A 23,493-nucleotide genomic window follows, 5' to 3' on the forward strand; every position below is an offset into this window, starting at 1 on the left:
AAAGTTTATTTCATATCCCTTTGTCACACGTCAACTCTAAGGAAAACAATGTTTAGAAAAATACTGCTGAAGACAAACTTAAATATATACACTGAGTAAACACCAGCAGTACCAAACAATTTCATTTCAGTATTTACCATAGGATGATCAGTAGTTTTGAGACGCTGACAATTTTTATATCAGAACAAAATTCATGAGACGTAACTTTATGGAGATCCTTTATTTGAAAGGAACATTTTTTTCTATTTTAAACTACAAAACAGCTTCCATTCATTCTGCCATAAATTAAAATGAAGAATAAGGCAGGACAGACACTACATGAGCAAAGTGAAAACAGTTTTGTTTTTCAGAAATGTGCATTTAAAATATTTCCCCATTATAAGCTTTCCAGTTTTTAAAAATAAAACTGTCAAAATCCCCACAAGGATTCAAGTGGTATGTGAGGATACATCTGAAGATCAACCAAACACATGGCAAACATTTTGCACAGTCTGTGTTCCAATGTGTAGTTGCTGCCAGATTTGCTCATTCATCTGCCTTTTTTCTTTTCCGATGGAAAAAACGGCTGGTAAAAAAGAGGCACCACAGTAACAAAACAACCTCAGTTGCAAGATGCACGTTAGAAACTTTCAATTCTTTTTAAACATTTGATTTGTTGAAAGACAAAATATTACAAGTCCTTTATTTTCACAACTGAATTTGCAACATGCCTCATCGGATTCGCTTCTGTTGTCGTGCTCTGTAAATGTCGTGAATTGGAGGAACCACTGACCCCTTTTCCTCGTCGTCATCTGAATCTTCATTTGGTCTTTTGACAGATTTATTGAGAAGAGCATTATTTTCCAAAGGTCCATTCCCTTCCATTGAAAGGTCAGGTAAGCCTCCTGTAATAATCCGTACAGCTTCATCCACAGCTTTGTAAGAGGGAAAGAAAGAGTTCATTTTGTAGGAAAAAAAGGTTGCTCGATAGTTGTGCACATACACATGATCTATATTCAGAGATATTATAAATACATCCATCAGTAATTACTAAAAAAAGAATAGAATACTGTTAAATAGTTTTGCTCAAATGGCCACCCCTCCAAATTTAAGGATGACTTTATATAATACCATTATATAAATATCAAAAATATGCATGAAAATGATATGGTACTCACTTGCCTAATAATTACGCACACTATAGATCTGGTGTTTACCATAACCAGATCTATAGCGTGCATAATTATTAGGCAATGAGTATTTTGACCATATCATTTTCATGCATATTTTTCACTTCCAAGTTGTAGAAACTTGAACGCTTAGTGAATATAAGCATGTGTATTTGTGTAATGAGGATGTGGCCTAAGGAGAGCAACACAACACCCTGTATCAAGGTGTACGTAATTATTAGGCAGCTTCTTTGCCTCAGGCAAAATGGGCCAAAAAAGAGATTTAACTGACTGAAAAGTCACAAATTGTAGAAAGACTTTTAGAGGGATGCAGCACTCTTGAAATTGCTAAGAAATTGGGGTGTGATCACAGAACCATCAAATGTTTTGTTGCAAATAGTCAGCAGGGTCACAAGAAACCCATTGAGGAAAAAAAAGATGTACATTAACTCCCAAAGGTTTGAGAAGAATCAAACATGAAACTACCAGGAACTCATTATCCTCCAGTGCTGTCATATTCCAGAACTGCAAACTACCCGGAGTGCCCAGAAGTACAAGATGTTCACTGCTCAGAGACACAGCCAAGGTAAGGGAGGCTAAAACCCAACCACGACTGAACAAGACACATATGTTGAAATGGCAAGACAGATTTTTCAAAGGTTTTATGGACTGATGAGGGTGACTCCTCTTGATGGACCAGATGGACGGGCCTGTGGTGGATCAGTAACGGGCACAGAACTCCACTTTGACTCAGATGCCAGCAAGGTGAAGGTAGGGTACTGGTATGGGCTGGTATTATTAAATAAGGGCTAGTTGGATCTTTTCAGGTTGAGGATAGACTCAAAATCAACTCCCAAACCTACTGCCAGTTTTTAGAAGACAATTTCTTCAAGCAGTAGTACAGGAAAAAGGCTGCATCTTTCAAGAAGACCATAATTTTTAAGCAGGACAATACTCCATTGCATATATCGAAGTATTTCACTACATGGCTAGCCAGTAAAGACCTTAAAGTTGAAAGAATAATGACATGTCCCCCTTCCTCACCTGACCTAAGACCTATTGAGAACTTGTGGGCCCTTCTTAAACGAGAGATTTACGGTGAAGGAAAACAATACACCTTTCTGACTGTATGGGATGCTGTGGTTGCTGCTGCACAAAGCATTTGATTGTCAACAGATCAAGAAACTGACAAAACTCCATGAATGAAAGGCTTATGACTGTTATTGAAAAGAAGGGTGGCTATATTGGTCACTGATTTTTTTTGTTTGAAATATCAGAAATGTTTATACATTTTGAGTTGTTCTCACTTCAACAGATGCAAATAAATGAGATGGGCAAATTTTCATTTAGTTGCATAACTCTGCACACTAATAGTTGCCCAATAATTGTGCACACATATTCTCCTAAGAAAGCCAAAACCTCATTTTTACTTTCTTAAATGTTCAGGTTTCGGGTTTATTAACATTTTGGATTGACCGAGAGCAGTGTAGTTGTTCAGTAAGAAAATTAATCCTCCAAAATACAAGCTGCCTAATAATTGTGCCCATAGTATATAGTTTCCCATTTCCCAAATACAGATCTATCCAGTTTCTTAAGAACAGTCAAGTCAATCTAGCGAAGTTCCATGATATCACCAGCCTTGAACCCATTGCCTAGGAAAGCAGGTATATGAGATGAGTGGGGAACAAATACTCTGATATGGAACAGGTACAACACAGGTGATAATGTACTACCACCAGATATTTCCATAATGAGGGCCAGAGGCAAAACAACTTACTGTCTGGAAGTTTGCATCTTCTGACAATCTCCATGAGTTCATCCACTTGCACAAATGGACCCTGAGCAAGAAAAAAAGATAAGCCATTTAATAGAAATACTGTCATTAAAGCATGTCTGTTCAATAAATGCAATATTAATGAAATGAACTACTAAACTGCAAAGTCTTCAGAAGATTTCATTATATTACAACTAACCTGAAAACACACAGGAGGTGGGAGAAGTTTCATTAGAACTACAGCAGCCGGTGGAACAGGAAAGACACCACCAGGAACTGGATGTAAACCTGGAGCTAGAATATAACAACACAAAAATAACTCTTAACGGCTTTATAGCAAAACTAAAAAGCCTTGATTGGAGCTTTGTTTATTTTGGAGATGAATTGCGCAAGGCATCATATGCAATGAATAAAAATCTGAGGTCAAATGACTTAACTCATGCTGCACAGGTTGCTACACGCTCTTAAATGAATACATGTGTAAGGGTGAACTAGAAAAAACATTTTTAAAATAAGGTTTCAATCAGAACATAGCAGAGAATTTCCCTTTTTATATTGACAAAATTTAGTAATCAGCTTACGTGCTAAATGCCTTGGTTGAAATGGGATCATCTGCTGGGTATCTGGTTTTGGATATTCTGGCTTTCTGTCTACTTCATCTTTTAGCACAGGTACTATTGAAGGTGCCACTACAGGATCTGGAATTATGGTTGCTAGCTTTGCACGAGAGACATCCTGGAAAAGCGTTAATGAATTCACGTGAATTCATGTGACTAAGTAAATAATAAAAAAATCTTTAAATTATGAAAGAGTGCAATGGACATAACGTAACATCCTCTGTTAACTTACCTTATAACCAAGAGCTTTGAGTTCACTGGCAGAACAAGGGTACAGATCCATGAATTTATACCTGTCTACCAGCAAAGCTGTTTCTTTGCCCTCATATTCTTCCTTGAAAGCTGTGAACCTTCGTTTTTCAACCTTTAAAATGCTAGCCAAGTCACCAATATTGCTTTCAAAAGCTAAAAATCGAGCCCATATTTCTCTGTATAAAAAATACCAAAAAGAACAAATAACCCAATGACAATTAATTTATATGCCCAACAAGAGACAGAAACCATGCTTATTTAAGCATATTCTAACTACACTGACTAAAATAGTACCAATGTTTTTTGCAACTGTTCAATAACCAGCAGGTTTCAAGTCCAATTTATTGCAAGACTCACCAGTTTACATGTTTACTAAAAAAATAATCTTTTATGTGTTAGTGGCTTGCTGCCAATTAACTTTGTCTTTGCTTGAAAAACTACTTTAATGTTAAATTTATTGTATTCAGATACCAGCCATTTTTTCTTATAATCAAATGCCACAACAATTGCCCACTGGTTAATATTAGCTGCCTCCTTTTTCTAGAAAATGTTCATTTTAGATTCAGAAAAAAATGACAACTGCGTTCACTCTATAAGCTGCTCTTGTAAGGAAGGTCAGTCAAAAGAAATGATTTTGCACTTAAATGTTGATTCAGGTTGAATGGCAACCAGTCAGTTTATGTATAAAGAAGGGCCATGGTGGAAGACCTCTTACAAGTGAAATGGAAACAATGTGAGTTGCACGCATAGATTGTACAACAATTCACTACATTTAGGAGCAAAATGGCAGACAAAATATTTATTTGCCAAATGTAGACCAATGTAATCCACAAATGTACATTAACTCCCCTGCAGTGTTGTTTCCCAAAATAGGCTCCAAGTAGAAATCACTAGTTAAAGGGAATAGTTTTCAGTGAGTAAACACAGATGAGTTGGGGAAGAATCATTCATTTATGAATGTTTGTATTAATCAAATTTATACACCACCCATGCTACTTTACTAGTGACTTTCGCAGAAAACTCATTGCTGTAGTTTTCAGAGTAAACACAGATGAGATGGGGAAGCGTACGGATTCAAAACCAGCAGGGAGGTGGAACTATTCATTCACTCATGTATATATGTATTAGATTTATATGCTGCCGATCTGACTGTCTGAGTGACTGAGAGGATTACAGTGAACTCATTTCTGATGCATGTGAATCAAAGTGCCAAAGCATGCCAGACCAGAGCACCACAAAGCATTCAGAAAACGAATGCACACAGAGTAGCCTACGTTCCTTGCTTCTCTTAGTAGCTCTCTCCTTACTTACAAGTAAAAGAGAAGAGATCACTTGCAGAAAGGAGCTTTGGCAAGGCTTACCCCGATTTCTCTGGTGGAAGGCTCCCCGAAGTCAACACACGTTCAAACAGGACTCTTGTATTATTATCCTCTATTTAAAACAGAGTTTAAAAGAAAAATGAACACATGTAAATATTTGTCTGATTTTTAAAAACAGAAATTTTTTAAGAATTATTTTTACTGAAGTTTTAAAAAACAAGATAAAAAACTGATGCAAACTATGAAAAAGAAAAAAGTGCAGAGAAAAAAAATCTGCAAAAGGAAAAAAGACAAAGCAATGATTTCCCCCTTCAAGACAAGTAGAAACAATTTCAGTAACTTATCACCTTCTCTATCATTTCAACCTTAAATCTCCACATCCCATACCCTTTAAAAAAATTATAAGAAAATCACTACAATTCTTTGAAAAATTCCTATTTATTCCACATGTTGTTTATGGACAGAACAAGATACTAACGGCTGCCTTTCCTACATAAAAACTGAGCAAAAGAGGCTTAAGTCTGAAAAGAAGCAACACAAACTTAACTTTTGTTTTTGTTTTTAATCCCATTTATATCCGGCCCTCTCCGAAGACTCAGGGCGGCTTACAATCTACAGCACAAATCAATGTGCTTAGCAATAGCCTTCATTCTATGTATATGCCTGATTAGGGCTTTCGCCCCCCCCCCAAGCGGTATTATTACAAAGTCAGCTTAATTGCCCCCAACAATCTGGGTCCTCATTTTACCTACCTCGGAAGGATGGAAGGCTGAGTCAACCTTGAGCCTGGTGGGATGCGAACCTGCACTAATTGCAGGCAGCTGGTGTTACTTAAGGAGGCATTAGCCCACTGCTCCACCAAGGCTCACCAATCACTGCTGAGATATCTTCTGAGGTAGAGGCCAATGTTTGTTTAATATTAAATTAGTTACTATTTTATCAGATGAATGAGGCCTTTAGAGCAAAACTAATAATACGTACAACATCAATCAACACAAAAATGTAAATACTAAAATCATACTATGCGATTGAAGCCTAATATGTATTCACTTTAAGTATATTGGGCAGGATCCAATACATATGCCTTTTCTATAAAACCATTTCTCACTCTCCTTGGCCAGGACAATTCTAGAGCAGATTTGAAAGGCATTCACAAAGATCTGTTGAGGAAAGGAAGTACAGTTTCTATTTTATAATAGAAACTTTGTGGAAATATTTAATTAGAATCCATCCATAATACACTTTATTATCATTAAAGAACATATTACTCAGTTGTCCAAAACTATTTGTAAAAAGCAAAGCCTCCTTTGAGACAAGCCTGGCTCCCAGTGATTTCATGGATATGTCCATGTAGTTTTCAGTATCACATCAGAACCCAAATCTTAACGTAAGAGTTTAAAAGTCAATTTAGAATTATTGACAACAGCAGGGTACGTAGGATCAAACAGTTTATTTTTTTTATTATTAAATTTATTTTCTGCCTAGCTCACCATAGGGCTACTCTAGGATTAGAATAGCCTTTAGTTTATTTAGTCTGTGTCTTCTTTAGTCTCATCTGAACATTTCATTAGTTTATTTATTCTAGATAAATTTGTAAGTGTCATTTTTAAACTGGCTAGGAATGCTGCAAATGGCAATCAGATAACCACAGGATGCTGCAACTATTGTAAATGTGCACTGGTTGTCAAGCACTCAAATCATGATCACGTGACCACGGTGACTGGGACAGCCACCCACCAGTTTGAGGACCTTTCAGAAACCTACTCTTTCAGTGCTGATGTAACTTCAGTTATTGAATTGGATAGTCAACATGTGAGGACTCCCTGTACATTTGTCTATGAGGGGACATTTAACCCAAAATCTGTCCAGTTCATCTTTTTAGTTCTCTGTTATATTCAAGTCCTCCATCAGCGTTTACTTACACCCTCTCCAAGTCAGATTTTTCTGAGTATAATAACCCTTCCTGGAACAAATCCTGATAAAACAAGCTTTTTGAAAAAATAAACGCTAAATTTCAAAAGTCATTTTTTTATAAGAATGCCTATAAAATTATCGATTATCAAAATTAGACACTCAATTTTGGGGAAAACATTTATTTTGTTTGTACAAAAATACTTATTATTTTCACTGCATTTAGGGCGGTTATAAATGAATATTAATATTCTAGTGGAAAAAAAGACACAGTGAATTATACTCTCCAATTTAATGACTTCTTCCTGGGACTTACCATTCAAATGAGAAAGATAATCAATATATGCCAAGACATATTCTGGAATGTCTCCATATTTCTTCAAGCCTAGCTCAAAAATCTTAAAAGCCACTGACTTGTCCTGTGAATTTAAAAATGTTATTAGTCAAGTAAAAAATGAACCATCTAAAAATGATATAATAATTTCACTAACTATGAAGAATTACCTTGCTGCAATAATATTCCATCAGAGCAGCTGTAACATAGACATGGTGGCGGGTGCGGGCATCTTCTCGTGCTTTCTTAAATATCATTCGGCCTGATTTTATACCTTCTGCTCGCCTTGCAAACTTCATATATTGAATATAAACCTGAAGAATGGATAATCTTTAAGCTGCAGTGTAGTATAAAGAGACCTACGCTTTATTACGAAAGTGGCTTTGTTGCTTATTTAAACTTCTTTATATACTGCTCAAAAAATAAAGGGAACACTTAAACAACACAATGTACTGTATTTAATAGTAGGATGTCTTATTTTGTGTTCCCTTTATTTTTTTGAGTAGTATATTTTGAAATTCAAGGTAGCATATACTGTATATTTAACATGTTTTAGTTTTTAAGTATCCAAAACGTAACAACACATAATTGTCTAAACTCATATTGCTTCTCAAATTCCTTGGGGATCAAACCGAGCCTCACATAGCAAATAGCACTGATGTACAATTCACTGATCAAAAATCTTCACTAACGTATTGCTCAAGTTACTGGCCCTAGAGTTGGAATTATAAGCCACTTTGCTTTTCTCCTTCTCCAGCTGCTATCCAAATTGCCAGAAACCTTTAGGGCTGTGAATGAATTGTTTAGGTTTGCTTAGATGTGGAAAATGAAGTGGAATAAATCAATCTTCTTTTTTCATAATAGATAATATATAATCTCATAATTCTGATCAGGTTTAATAATAATGATAATTATTATTAAATTCAAGGTACTAGTAATGGTGTTCAAAGCTCTCCATGGCATGGGGCCGGAGTACCTCAGGGAACATCTGCTGCCGGCATCAAGCTCCCTGCGCCCTGTGCATTCCCACAGAGAGGGCCTCCTCAGGGTGCCACCGATCAGAGAATGTCGATTGGTGGCCCCCAGGGGGAGATCCTTCTCTGTGGGCGCTCCGGAGCTGTGGAATCAGTTACCGGTAGAGCTCCGGATGGCGCCCGATCTTCGCTCCTTTCGTCGCGATCTCAAGACGTTTTTGTTTGTACAAGCCGGCCTAGCCTGATGGGGATTGGTGGTTTTTTTTTTTTGTATTCTTAATTTTATCTTTGGGGTTTTATAATTGAATAGTAATTGTTTTAAACTTGGGCAATTATTTAATTTCTTTTTAATGTTTGTATTTTGTATTCTACTTTTGCCCTGTGAACCGCCCTGAGTCCTCAGGGAGAAGGGCGGTATAGAAATATTATTAAATTAAATTAATTAAATTAAATATGACTTACTGAAATGGATCTGATATCTATTATTAAAGCCTGGTTGGCCATGCGGAAATTCCCATCTCAAAAATGTGCCCATTTGGGTTTCAAGTGTAGCACCAGCCATGATTCAAAGGCAAGGCAGCAGAGGGGCTATTGTCACTTGAAAGATCCTAACAGCTCTCAGAGGCTTTATTGATCAATAAGGCCTCAAGTGATCAATTGGGATTGCTGCTACTGGACCAGCTCTGCTTTCTGAACTGATCAGTGTCATAACTGGATTGGCAGTAGAATTTCCCAGACTTATATTGAAGGTCTTCAACCTGCCTCCCCCTGGATATGGGGTCAGAAGGAGCTTGGAACTTCATGGTTACTATGAAGCCATAGTTGCACCTTGAATGAACAAGTCAACCACACTTCTAGATTGGGCTGTATCAATGTAAATTCTTTCTGCTTGTGGATCCCAGAAAATCTCCCTGGTTTTCAAAAAGCTTTGGAAATAAAACAGCAGCAAAAATCTCTAGAATACCTCTGAAGTAATAAATCCAGTCAGGAATGTGATTATTTTTCTTCCCTTATTGTGTCTCTAGGTGCAAATAGCCATCTAGAGCTCCTGTTCAAGGTGACCCAGTCACTCCTAGGTAGGGATGGGCCTGAGGAATATCTGCAGGATAACTACAAAGATGCCTGAGGCAGATAAGGAAACTAAAATCCATTCTGAATTGGATTCCAGTTGTGCAGGTGCTTTGAAATTGCTTGAGGCACAGTCATATATGGTTATATGAGAAAAGTTTAAGCCGGTTGGTCTCAAGGATGTGGACAAGGAATCTATGGCCTCCTGTAACTTACATCCGTGTCCCTCCTGGCTGGTTAAGGCCTCTTGGGAGACAACCTGTGTTTGGATCCAGGCAGTGGTGAAGTCATCCTTGAGGGAGGAAATGTTCTGCCGCCCTTAAAGTGGTGGTGGTCCACCCCATCCTCAAGAAACTATCCTTGGATCCAACAGCTCTGGAAGATTTTCACCCTGTCTCCAACCTTGAGAAGGTGGTAGGCTTGCAGGTCCAGAGGAACCTGGAGGAAATAGATTATCTGGACCCTTTTCTGTTGCGTTTCAGACTGGGCTACAACACTGATATACTAGCATTAATTGCACTTGCAGTTGACCTACAACAGAACTGAGATAGGCGTGATGCATCCTGACCATACCTGATTTTTCAGTAGCCCTCAATACCATCAATCTTGGTATCCTTCTGAATTAGCTTAGGGGATTGGGTATGTGGGCACAATGGTGTGTGGTTTTGTTCCTCCAAGTCAGTTCCAGTTGGCTTTGATTGGGAGAAATATAGCCCTAGATTACTAATTTTTCAAGTTCTTTCAGAGCTCTACCCTCTCTCTGCTTCTATTTAGCATGAAACCAGTGAAGTCATCCATCGGTATGGGTTTAAGTATCATCAGTATGCTGGTGATATACAGCTTTACAATTCTACCCTTGGTCAATCAAATTATGCAAACAAGGTTCTTTCAAAATGTGTGTAGACTGGGGAGAGTGTCTGGATGGGAAAATAATTTAAGCATGACTGAATGTTTTAATGCCTCCACCCCTGCCCCTGCATCTATAGACTTCCATCTTTAATTACTGGCGAGGTTGCATTCTCCCAGACAAAATTAGTTGTCTCACAACTCAAAAAATTATGGTTGCTCTAACACTGGAGGTTTTTAAGAAGAGGTTGGACAACTATTTGTTTGAAATGGTATAGGATTTCCTGCTTGACCAGGGGGTTGAACTAGAACACCTCCAAAGTCCCTTCCAGCTCTATTATTCAATGCAGAATTTGGAGGCCCAAATTGGACTTGCAGCTTCTGCTTGAAGAGCAGAGCTGTGGGTAAAAGGGCCTTTGAACAACTCCATCTTGTGCATTAATCACACTCAATCCTGGATCTGTTCACTGTCACTCATGCCTTAGTTACCTCTCATTTCAATTGCTGACTGCAGCTGTACATGGGACTTCCCATGAAGACTATCCAAATGCTGTAATTGTTCCAGAATGCAATGGCACGAATACTTATGGGTGTACCATAATGTACCCATGTAACATCACTACTTTATGAACTACACTAGCCTTCTATTGGCTTCTGAGTACAAGTTAAGATACCAGTTTTATACCATGTTCTGGTGGTTTTATGTTTATTAATTATCTTGTTTTACTTTTTAATCTTATTTTGGCTGCTCACTTCATATTTAATGAACTGGGCAACCAGATAGATTGTTTAAATAAATAAACAAATCCTTAAACAGCTGAGAAAGTTTGTATTACTAAAACTTATTTTTGAATATGGTTCTTCACCTTGCTTTGATACCTATGTATGTATACCCCCAAGTGAAATAACAATAATAACAAATTAAACTTGGATGTTACTTGACTCTCAACAACTCTGGGCAGCTCACATCAAACAGACTATAATAAAATAAATAAAAGATAGCTAGATATTATGAAAATCTTATTTTGTTTTTTGGTAACTACCCTTTTCTGCTAGGATATTCTAGCATTCTTGATGACCCTAATGCTATTAATGCAAATGAAATTATTGTTAACAGCATTTCTACTTGCTATTCTATTTAAACACATGTTGAAAACAATGTGTAATATTTTTCATATTTCCATAATTATAAGCACAGCAACATAATTTTTATCACAATGACAAAAAAGCTGAAATAACGTATAATTGATTATATAAGCACGAAGATGGTAAAAAAAATTGCCACTGAGAGACCTAACCTAAGAGAATCAAAGTTGGACAAACTGCAATTATTTGAAAGTTGAAGTATTATAGATCAAACATACCAAAGTGGGATCAATGTCTTCAATAGCCAAGAGTCTATTATATATGCTGTGTACTTTCTCATATTTCATACGACTCTACAAAAATTTAAAAAATATTTGATTAGTTTAGGCCCAAAGTGACCAGCATAATAGTTAAAGATTACATTCTCTAACCATAGGGAGGATTTCATTAACGTTTAAGAAAATAGACTTCGTTTTGTGTTGCGGTGAGATGGGATGCAGGAAGGTAAAGCTCTGCCTTCTGCACCCAATTTCGCCCTGCTGGGGCCTTGAAAAGAGCCTAAAGTCACCCTGAAGAGGCGATGAAGGAGGGGTGCCTTGTCACTCATGGAGAGACAGCGGTCCTTCCGTTTGATCCAAGAAAGCCCTCTAAACCAGCAGGGGAAAGACCAGCCACACCTCTGTGGCCAGCCATTTGCTGCTGACAACCGAAGAACAAAAGCTTTAATTAGGTAAAGGTTCCCCCGCACAAGTGTGCTAGTCATTGCCAACTCTAGGGGACAGTGCTCATCTCCGTTTCAAAGCCAAAGAGCCAGCGCTTGTCCGAGGACGTCTCCATGGTCATGTGGCCGGCATGACTAGACCTACAAAGCCCTACATGGCATGGGTCCGGAATACCTTGGGGAGCACCTGCAGCCGGCGTCAACTTCCCTCCGCCCAGTACGCTCCCACAGAGAGGGCCTCCTCAGGGTGCCACCGGTCAAAGAATGCCGACTGGTGGCCCCCAGGGGGAGAGCGTTCTCTGTGGGTGCACCGGATCTTTGGAACCATCTTCCGGTCGAGCTCTGGATGGCGCCCGATCTCCGCTCCTTCCAGCGCGATCTTAAAACCCATCTCTTTGAACAAGCTGGCCTGGCCTGATGGGACAGGGTTGGATTTTATAAATGGATTTTAACTGTTAATCTGTATTAATTTATTATGGGCACTGTTTAATTACTTTTTAATAATTTTTATTTTTTGTATCTTGTTTTTATGTATTGCCCTGTTCACCGCCCTGAGTCCTTCGGGAGAAGGGCGGTATACAAATTAAATAAATAAATAAATAAATAAATAAATAAATAAATAAATAAATAAATAAATAAATAAATAAATGGCACACGGAATGCTGTTACCTTCCCACCGTAGTGGTCCCTATTTTTCTATTTGCATTTTTACGTGCTTTCGAACTGCTAGGTTGGCGCATATCATAAACAGCATGTTTGGGAGAATATTGATTCTTTCTTTGCTATCTTACAACTGAATTTCCTGGGAAAAGCTCCCAAGAAGCTTAAAACCTCCGGATATGAATGGAAGCAGCGTTTTAATTTTTTTATGGGGGACAGAAATACATAATACTGAAGTGAAAGTAATACAAAGCTAGTTTTGATAAATCTGGGAACTGAGATTAATTGTTAAGATTTTCTCTTTGGGAAAAAAAACTATTGAGGTGAATTGTAAGAAATATAAGAAATCAACCCTTTGTTTTAAGACTGGAAAATGGACTTTGAGTGACATCTAGTGGTGAATTTTAGTATACCACCATAACTAGCTCCTGGGCTGCTTGGTGAATTTCAGCTTAAGGGAGAACAGCTGGCAACAAAGGAAAATATTTTGGCATATTTATCATCCTGTCCTTCTTGGACTATAAATACCTACTATGCTTGGACTTTTAATTTCAAGACTTAGTGGGAGAGAAAGAAAAAAAATTGTCTTTTGAATACGTCTGGCTGCAGGGAGGTTGAACATTTTGAACACTTGGAACATTGTGGATTACAACCTTGCATGACATGTTGCTTACTAAGGTCTAAAGATTGTAATTTTTAAAAATTAATAAAACGTATAAAAAATAATGTTTGAGAGAATAATTTGATTCACCTCTTCATAATCTGCATAAGCAAAATAAAGAAGCATGTTCTTTTTTAATAAAGTGCTGATTGCTCTTTCATAAATATTTGCTGCTTCATCACTGAAAAGTTTAGCATTGTTCATATCCTAAAATAAGATCAAATAATGAAAAGAATTTGTCAGACAAAATAATTAAAAAGGATAGTCAGAAAACAATTCAGTCATTTAAACCATGCTCACTGAAAGAAAAATATAATTGCATTGTAAACTTAATTGGAGTGCATATCAAGAACAAGCAAATATGACTGATTTCTAATTAGATATAGGAGTTCATTTTATATATATTGGCTGCAAAAATTTATGTCATACAAGTAGTCCTTGGGTTACAACCCTTGTTTAGCAACTGTTCAAAATTATGATGGTGCTGAACAAAGGACACTTACAACTGGTTCTTCAAGTTCTGGCCATTGCAACACCCCTGCAATCATGTGATCAAAATTCAGATGCTCAGTGCTCAGCTCATGATCATTATCCTGTGACAGCCACAGGATAATAATTTCAAGCAAAGTCAATAGCAAAGCCAGCAGATAGTTGAAAATTGCTCCCACATCCACTGCTTTTTTGCTCACCTATGCTCTTGAATTATTACCCCATGGCATTTGTGCACCTGCCCATGAACCACAAAATCTGATTGCAGCCCATCCCAGCCTCCCACCCACACACTGGAGCATCTACATGTAGAACCCTCTGCCCCCTGGTAGAACCTCCCCAGCAGCATTAGAGTACCCTCAGGCCTGCTTTCCTGGGATTGCTGCATCTTTGTGCTCAACTTGCATGGTTCTGGGATTACAATAGCAACTGGACTGCCAAAATTGCAGTCTCACTATGTAATGTGGTCACCCTTTATGACAGTAACATTTAGTGATGGGAATTCCAATTCAATTACCGTTGTAATCAGAGACCAATAGAATTCACAAGACTGGTTATTTTTGTTTCCATACAATTTTTCATTTATTTAAACCTAGATTAACTTATTAAGTCAAATTGGTGTTTGTATAAGAACAGGTCAATTTTAAAATAATTAACATTGTTAATATGAAATAACAATGTGTAATAAAATACATGGATAACACAAAGCAATGTGTTATCTATGTCAGTAGTGTACATGCAGATATTTCATCATTTTTTCTTACCCCTTTCTCAGCTAGCAGCTTGCTGGATTGTTCAAGATATTGTGCAGCTTCGTACCAGATATCAGGATGATGACCCAATACTAAGAGGCATTGTTCATATGCAAACATCACTAGGAGAAGACACAAAGACAATGCTTATTTGGCATTTTGCAAAACAAATAATTAGTTATTTAAAGCACAATGTTTCTCCAAGCTCCTCATTAACCAATCATGCATTGTCTGACTGAAAAATGACATCTTATTGTTTGTAAATTTGAGGGCATTCTCACAAATGTTTTGTATTTTCACTGTAGTTTTTAAAAAAACATTTAAAATTGTTGGTGCCCCAAGAAATATCATAGTATTTATCACACAAGGGAATCATTCTTGTATCCTGTAATCTAAGCAAAGGTAGATTTATTCTTCTATGCCAAAATGACCAGATTCTGTTAGCAAATGCCTTGCAATTCCATCATGGAAGTGATCCGGGCAGTAAGAAAAGACTTAGCACACAACACAGTACTCTTGATTTAGAATCTAGACTCTATCAAAGTATCTGAAAAGTAAAACAAAACAAAAAATGAAGTTACCTCTCTTTGTGATAAGGGTTTGGTCTTCAGTACGCAGAGGGTTACTCTTTTCCCACTGAATGTATTTCTTCCACATGTCTACCTGCTGTGCTTCTTGTGGAGTATTTTGTGGTGGGACAGAGGGAGCATTACGATCCAGACCTTTCATCACAGTCTCATACTCCTAAAAGATAGGCAGATATTACAACATTTAAAACAAGACAAATAATTCAATATTGTGTTGTGTTTTTAATATTTGAAAGTTATTCTATTGGACACGTATTGCAGTTCAGTGTTGCACCAAAATGTATTCGTTAAAAGGAAAACAAAAATCTACCATCGTCCATACCTTAGCAACACGTCTAGCATTCATGTAATCTCTACTACGATCTTCAATCATTTTTTTGGCTAAGTGGATATTGATTCCCTGGAAGAAGAGAACAAGCTGTTAAACTCTGAAAACCTGTACTTGCAGAGGTTCACTGAGACCTCCTTTTATGTATTTTATTAAACAAGTTATATATGGTATACACAGCTCCCTTTTTACAACCCTCTAATCCCTTGATTCAGAGTGGCGTCGGAGCGACTCGATGGAGTTGAGCATTTACTGACCGGATGCCCATCCTGATGCCACAGCAGATATTTTTTCTTTGCATCCTAGAGGAGAAACTGCCACTACCTAGGACTGAATTCTCAACTTTCCAACTGGGAGGCAAGCATCTTCACCACTAGGCCACCATACTGTATGGCAGGAGTCCCCAACCCCCAGTCCATGGACCAGTACCAGGCCGTGGCATATAAGCAACTGGTCCACACAAGCAAAGCCCATCCGTGGGATGCAGGCAGCACACAAAACCACGTACTCTCCAGTCTGCGGAAAAGCCTTTCTCCACGGAACTGGTCCCTGGTGCCCAAAAGGTTGGAGACCTCTGCTGTATGGTATATACAGCAAAACTATAATATGAGAATTTAAAAGAAGAATGACCAGAAATGTACGTAATTAAAGAAAACCTTCAAAATCTTTGACTAGACCAGATTTCTTGTGGAAGGAAGGAAGGAAGGAAGGAAGGAAGGAAGGAAGGAAGGAAGGAAGGAAGGAAGGAAGGAAGGAAGGAAGGGGTGGAGGTTTCTGTGGCATTAGCCACATTTTTAGATGAATTAGTTTCACAGTTTTCAGTTTTTGAAATAACCAGCCACTGGTTGTCAATATAGGGTATTCACATTGTTATTATAACTGGTACATAAACAATTCATATTAACTCCATCCACTTCTTTCCACTTTTATTTATTTTTATAGGTTATAATTTTTAAAAATTACAATTTTTAGAGCATAGTAAACAACATATCTGGGTTCACATATTTAATATTAACTTCTTCAATATAAATTTATTCAGTACTGCACAATCCAGTATTTCTTCCTTGATCTTCCTTTCTTCCCCATATTTTTCCCCTTTTCCTCTCATTAAACAATTACAATTCTTAGTACTATTAATGTACAAAAAATTAGATATAGACATCTTCATCATATTTTACTAATATTATAGAAATAACTATCAGTTCATAAGTCAATATCCTGTTTTTCATGCTCTTATTAAAGTTTGATTTCCCATCAATGTTTAAAGTACAGTATCTTTATGATTTTCTCAATATTAATAACATTTAATTAGCTAAAAATTATTCATACCAATCCTCTTATTTTCAAATTTCCCATATCAAAAGAAGAAAAAAAAAATGCTATTTTAATTCTAAATCATATCTTCCATTATAAAAATCTAGTTATATCTAAAAGTCATCCGTTCTTTTAATCATATTCAAACAAATATATTAAAGAGATAGTGCCCGCTCTGGTAGATCAAATTGTCTGTTTTTTAAGTCTAACTCTCACTTTCTTTCTTTGCCAAGCAGCTTTCCAGGCCAAGGCAATTAAATCGCCCAAGAATTTTCTTTCTATTTGTGTGAAAGATGCTTGGCATGAGAAAGACAATTTAGGTAGAGTATTTTTGGAGAGCAACTCTGCCCATTCGCATTCCCTAGACCACGGGTCGGCAAACCACGGCTCCGGAGCCACATGCGGCTCTTTGAGCCGTCTCCCACGGCTCCCAGCCGCCCAGTGCACGCGCACCTCTTCGAACGGGCAGTGGTGCGCGCGCACCTCTCCAAATGGAGAGTGGCACCGCCCGTTTGGAGAGGTGCGCGCACACGTCCGCGCGAATGGGCAGCGGCGCCGCTCTTTGAGAAAGCTGCCGCGGCACGTTTGCAGGCTGCCGAAAGTGGGCAGCGGCGCCGCTTGTTGGGAAAGCTGCTGCGGCCCGTTTGCAGAGCTGCCGCATGCGCACCTCCGTGCAAACGGGCAGCGGCGCTGCTTGTTGGGAAAGCTGCCGCAGCACGTTTGCAGGCTGAAAACGGCAGCTCTGCAAACGAGCCGCAGCAGCTTTCCCAACAAGCGGCACCGCTGCCCATTCCAAGAGGTGCGCGCGCACCTCCCCAAACTTTTGGAGAGGTGCGCGCGCACATCCGCGCGAACGGGCAGCGGTGCCGATCTTTGAGAAAGCTGCCGCGGCACGTTTGCAGACCGCCGAAGGCGGTAGCTCTGCAAACGGGCTGTCGCCATCGCGCAACCGGTAACCGGTTCCATCACACATAAAAAAAATTGGCAACCGTGTGTGTCCGCGCATGCGCAAGAAAAACCCGTTTTGCGCATGCACAAAATGTTTTTTGCGCATGCGCGTGCATGGACACACGCACGCGGCTCCCACTTTTTTTTATGTGTGATGGAACCGGTTCCCAGTGGCTCTTTTCCTTTTTCAGGTTGCCGACCCCTGCCCTAGACAATTCCCCTGCCTGCTCTATGTTCCATTTTCTAGAATCTTCTTCCTTGTCATCAGGTGTATTTTGGAGAAAGGAGTAAAGGATCTTTTGTGTTTTCATTGTTATAGGTAGGTCTTCCAGTATTTTGTGTATGGCAGTCCATATTTCCCTTCTCCTGTCTCCTCCATTTCTAGATCAATTTCTTCTGCTTCACCCTGTGATTTCTGGTTTATTTGTTCATACTTTGTAGTCGTTGTCTGGGAGCTTTCCAGTTGCAACTTCAATTTGGAGATTTGGTCCTTTACATTATCTAGGTTATTTTTAGTCTCATTATGGTTTATTTTTATGTCCTCTTTGTGTGCAACAATTGTTTGATGAATCTGCTGCAGCATAGAGAGTATTTCCTTCTGAAAGGTATTTGTTTCTTCTTGAGGCATTATTTCTAGAAATCCTCTAGTATCACCAGTCTCAGTAAGAGTGGAACAAAATTTCCTCTTGTTTTCTGGTCTTTGTATATAGCCTTTATAATTCAGTTCCAACAGCAATATTTTATAGTAATCCTTTGTCCCAAGTATCCTGAAAATTATCAGTCAGGCAAGGTTGTAATCCACAATGTTCCAAGTGTTCAAAATGTTCAACCTCCCTGCAGCCAGACGTATTCAAAAGACATTATTTTCTTTCTCTCCCACTAAGCCTTGAAATTAAAAGTCCAAGCTTAGTAGGAATTTATAATCCAAGAAGGACAGGATGATAAATATGCCAAAATAGTTTCCTCTATTGCCAGCTGTTCTCCCTTAAGCTGAAATTCACCAAGCAGCCCAGGAGCTAGTTGTGGTGCTGTACTAAAATCCACCACTAGATGTCATTCAAAGTCCATTTTCCAGTCTTAAAACAAAGGGTTGATTTCTTATATTTCTTACTATTCACCTCAATAGGTTTTTTCCAGAGAAAATCTTAACAATTATCTCAGTTCTCAGATTTATCTTGTACTACTTTCACTTCAGTATTGTGTATTTCTGTCCCCCATAAAAAATTTAAAATGCCGCTTTCGTTCATATCCAGAGGTTTTAAGCTTCTTGGGAGCCTTTTCCAGGAAATTCAGTTATAAAATAGCAAAGAAAGGATCAATATTCTCACCCAGTCCATACATGTTGTTTACAATGTGCTAATTAAAGCTTTTGTTCTTTGGTTGTCAGCATCTAATGGCCGGCCACAAAGGTGTGGCCGGTCTTTCCCCTGCCAATTTAGGGGGCTTTCCTTGGATCGAATAGAGGAACCACCATCTCTCCATGATCGACAAGGCACCCCTCCTTCTTCATCGCCTCTTTGGGGAGACTTTAGGCTCTTTCAGGACCCCAGCAGGACAAAATCGACTCTGAAAGCTCTGCCTTCCTGCATCCCGTCTCGTTGTGACACAAAACCAGAAGGCACTTTCCATTTTTAATAAAGGTAAGCTGCTGGCTTGGGAACATCAGTTAATTCTTACAAGGCCTCAGAAAAGTAATTTCAGAAATAATTCTGAGTGCACTCTGATTAAGGCAGAAAGTAAATGCTTAAGTTCAATAAACTTAAAGAAGTAGTCAATGCAACTCAGATTTGAATATTATAAAAAAAATTTAAAATCTACCTGTTTATGTTATGAAAAAGTTTGTTTCCAAAAGATTCATTAGCTATTCTTGAGCTAGGATTATCACAGAATATATACTTTGTGGCCAAAATGATCAAAACCGTATCTGCAATCCAATATTCTCCATATGTAAATTCTGCATCATTGAGATCAGGTACAAAAATCCAGTCAAACAAGGATCCCAAAGATTTCAGTGGGATAGGATTTACTTCCTTACAAATATGAATGCCTTTCTGAAGTTAACTCAGCTATACCAAATAATGTATTAGCTTTCAAATTCTCTAGACTGTTTATGATTTGAGATGATAAAGCAACAAAGGGGGAAGGAATATAAATGGCTGGTCTTAAATGCAGAAGATGATTTTAAATGATTTTAATTTGAACAGTATGAGACAAGAGTCTATTCACTTTGACTGATCAGAAAAAGCTTCCACTGCAGAGGAAGAAAATACTTGTGTTAGAGTCACTCAAGTTGGAATGCTAGCATCTTTTCATTTACCTCTTCATACTTGTTATAATCTCGCCAAAGCTGTTCAATGTTGATCATAGGGTTCACACAGCCTCGCTGATAAACCCTGCGGACAGCTGTTATCCTCTGGTTTTCTGCGTAGGACCCTACTGCTTCACTAAATAGTGAGGCGAGACAGTAACATGTCAGCAATTACACTTTGCAACCTGTATGAATATCAACGTTGCATTAATTAACATAAAAGAAAAAATATTGTACTTACACGCCTTTCAAAAAATTGATGTAATCCACCCAGATCTATATAAAAAGCAGTCAAAGTTTAGTTTGTCATAACTGTTCCAATATTTAGAAAAAACATTTCCCAAAATATATTTAGAAACCTACCTGATATGACATTATTTCCATGCCAATTTTATCTAGAGCAAAATCATACGCTTGAGCCATTTTTTCTCTGTAAAAAATACACAGAAAACACACAAACGTGCATGAAAAATATTTATTATGTTCAATTTACTTTAAACAAGCAGGTTTATCATACATAAAAATATTATTCCAGGCTTTTCATAGGGCAAAGTCTGACATGCCTGAAGAGGATCTACATTTTGGAGAGAATTCCCTGATCAAGGAACCTATATGCTGCATTTTAAAAGGATTTTTAAAAGCACACTGAGGTTTCAACTTCTTTGGGAAATAATGGAACACTTTAGGGTTTAGAAAGAGCTGAAATAAAGCAGCTTTAATAATATTAAGACATTTTGCTCTTTATTGGCAATCTTACTCTGGGATTACATTACTGTAGTCATATAACTGAAAATACCAATAGTTCTTGTTTAGTGGCTACAATTGAGACAGGCACTTCAGTCATTAAGCAAAACAGTTGCTAAGTGAACTTGTGACTGTGCTTGCACTCTTATTTCAGCTTTCCTTTGCTTTACAGACCTAGGGTGGTCATAAAAGCAAGAACTGATTACAAAGCTATTTTTTATCATCAATTTAACAATGAAAAGTACTACCATGTTTTCTTGAAAATAAATCCGGGTCTTATATTAATGTTTGCTCTAAAAGATGCATTAGGTCTTATTTTCCGGTTAGGGCTTATATTTGGGGAAACATGGTATACAAGGCAGTCGCTAAAAGACTACCTGTACTGCAAAGTAAAGTGAATTAAGATTTTAAAAGTAACAGTGAGAATGATTACACTTCAAACAACTTTCAGGTTAACTTCAAACTGCTTTAAACTGATGGCCATCTGTACATTTGATTCTCCAAAGAGCAAGAAGCTTGAAAACAATTCAGTAGTTTTGAGTGAGCTAGATGCTCACAGACTAACTATAATGACGCACAACTATTTATTACAGTTTAAACCACTGAATCAAGAAAATTAACTTTAATATCCTTATACTAGAGACACCACTGAACAAGTGTAGTTCCAGGATAGGTTATTATTGCTTCTACATCAGAAAAAAATGTTTGTAAGTGAAAGGAGATGAAAAAGAGGGGAGAGAGGAAAACACCAGTTTTCGATCAGCACCGTTACACCAATACACTCTTAAGTAAACCTCCTAAAGCACCAAGTCACCAATTTGTACCACGTGAAGAACTGATCTTGGCAGAGTTATCTAGTTCTTCCTTTAAATCGCAGGCCCAGAAGAAGTAGCCAAAAAACCATATCAACTTACTTATAACTGGGTAGCTTCCCTTTTGTTTCTCGTACATATGAAAGGTAGCACTTCCACAAGTCAATGTGTAAGACTTTCATAAGGCATCGCTGAAACAGCTATTTATATTGAGAGGAAAAAGAAATAGGAGTCCATCAGCAGGTCAGAGTAGATTCTTGTTTCTCAAATTTGAACAAACTCTTGTCAATTTTGAACAAAATACAATGGTCACCCTTAACGTTTTTGGGCAAAGCTTGATGAATTATACTCAGTCTCTATTATTTTTAACTAGTGCTAAAAATAATAGAGCTGTAAACTGTAGCAATTTGAAAGAAAAGACTGACAGTATCCAGTACTGGAGGCCTTACACGTTCTGATTTTCTTAATGGAAATTTGACTTGCACTTTATATATCTTGAAGCATCAGAGGGATTTCACAGAACATATGTCCTTTGTTACTCAGATGATTGTAGTAAAATATAAGGATATCTTTGCAGGAGGGGTAGAAACTTGATGCTAATTTAGAGCACAGCTGCATGCTTATTAAAGACATTTTTCTAAATAATCCATATATGCCTTGTAGACCAGGTATCTAAACCAAAGTACTGTCCCCAAATCAACTGTGGCATAATTTAAGGCTCTTCCATCAGTAGTTTTTGAGGAGAAATACAAAGGCATCCCATTCAATTCCAAACTTTGTAATGAGAGAGACACTGAAACCACGTTTTATGACATTGTTCATTTTATTCCCAAACTCATGAGCTGTTAACCCCAAACCTGGGGTTAATTAAATATTCTGGTCAAACTGGTCAATTATATTTAAAACATTTCCTTTTTTAACTTTTTCAAATGAGTCTATCTATTTAAGAAAGTCTAATGTAAGACGAGTAGCATCTGTTTGATCTGTTTTGGTAATTTGATAATTAGTATGGTGTCCGGCCACAAGTGGTAGCAAGTGACCGCTGAAGAAGTCAAGGAGCAGTACGACAGGTGTCGGGGTATGGAAGGCCTGGCTGTGGTGGTCCTAAGGTAAGACATCCCCCCTCAAATAATACCTAGTGTCTCTTTTGGAGGCAAAAAAAATGTAAGACTGGGTCTTATTTTTGGGGAAACATGGTATCTATGTGTGTGCAAAACAGAAATGCCTGATATTTGTGGAAAGGCATCAAATGCATTATAAGATCAATCTAATTGGAGCCTATCTGATTTTATTTCTCTGCCAGGTAAAGCTTGATGCACATTCCATGGTATTTAACTTTATATAGGTAACAGTTTTAATATTTTAAGGCATGTTGTATTTATGTTAATTTTTACCGTATTTTCTGGCGTATAAAACTTTTTAACCCATGAAAATCTTCTCAAAAGTCAGGGGTCGTCTTACACGCTGGGTGCTGAAACTTTAGGGACAGGGCTGCCTGGAAAACCTGGAGCGGATCTCCCATTTGGTCTGCGTAGGGAAAGTGGGACCAATTGGAGAAGAAGCTGCAGTCTGTGATTTTTTACAGGCTGGGGTCTGGGCGTCTTTCCTTCTAAAGTTGAAAAGCAGCTGCAGTCTATCCCAACTTGAAAGGCAGGTGGGGAATGCAGCAGCCAGAGCAGCTACTTAGCTCTAAGGACACATTTGACTCAGGAACTGGGCGGGCTGGCTGGAAAACCTGGAGCGAATCTCCCATTTGGTCTGCGCAGAGAAAGCTTTAGAGTGAATTAGGAAAAGTTTAATCCACTTGCACTGTTTTATGTTTACATGTTTGATGACAAAC

The 23,493-nt window shown here is 38.0% G+C and overlaps 1 protein-coding gene across 1 annotated transcript in view; it reads right to left on the reverse strand.

Annotated features, from left to right (window-relative positions):
* Positions 1–205: 205 nt before the first annotated feature.
* The window catches only part of CSTF3 (cleavage stimulation factor subunit 3), a 65,967-nt gene continuing 42,679 nt past the window's right edge, over positions 206–23,493 (reverse strand). Inside the window, exons 5-21 of the mRNA XM_083348788.1 lie at positions 21,756–21,853; positions 20,461–20,527; positions 20,339–20,373; positions 20,107–20,233; positions 15,522–15,599; positions 15,194–15,356; positions 14,625–14,734; positions 13,462–13,578; positions 11,608–11,682; positions 7,526–7,669; positions 7,338–7,440; positions 5,153–5,222; positions 3,772–3,967; positions 3,504–3,657; positions 3,122–3,216; positions 2,926–2,986; positions 206–914 (exon numbers count right to left, since the gene is read on the reverse strand). Of these exons, the coding sequence (XP_083204914.1) occupies positions 712–914; positions 2,926–2,986; positions 3,122–3,216; positions 3,504–3,657; positions 3,772–3,967; positions 5,153–5,222; positions 7,338–7,440; positions 7,526–7,669; positions 11,608–11,682; positions 13,462–13,578; positions 14,625–14,734; positions 15,194–15,356; positions 15,522–15,599; positions 20,107–20,233; positions 20,339–20,373; positions 20,461–20,527; positions 21,756–21,853 (1,896 nt within the window). The 3' untranslated portion in view covers positions 206–711. The remainder of the gene's footprint in view (positions 915–2,925; positions 2,987–3,121; positions 3,217–3,503; positions 3,658–3,771; positions 3,968–5,152; positions 5,223–7,337; positions 7,441–7,525; positions 7,670–11,607; positions 11,683–13,461; positions 13,579–14,624; positions 14,735–15,193; positions 15,357–15,521; positions 15,600–20,106; positions 20,234–20,338; positions 20,374–20,460; positions 20,528–21,755; positions 21,854–23,493) is intronic.

The sequence above is a fragment of the Vipera ursinii genome, assembly GCF_947247035.1.
Source record: "Vipera ursinii genome assembly, chromosome: 1".
NCBI lineage: Eukaryota > Metazoa > Chordata > Lepidosauria > Squamata > Viperidae > Vipera > Vipera ursinii.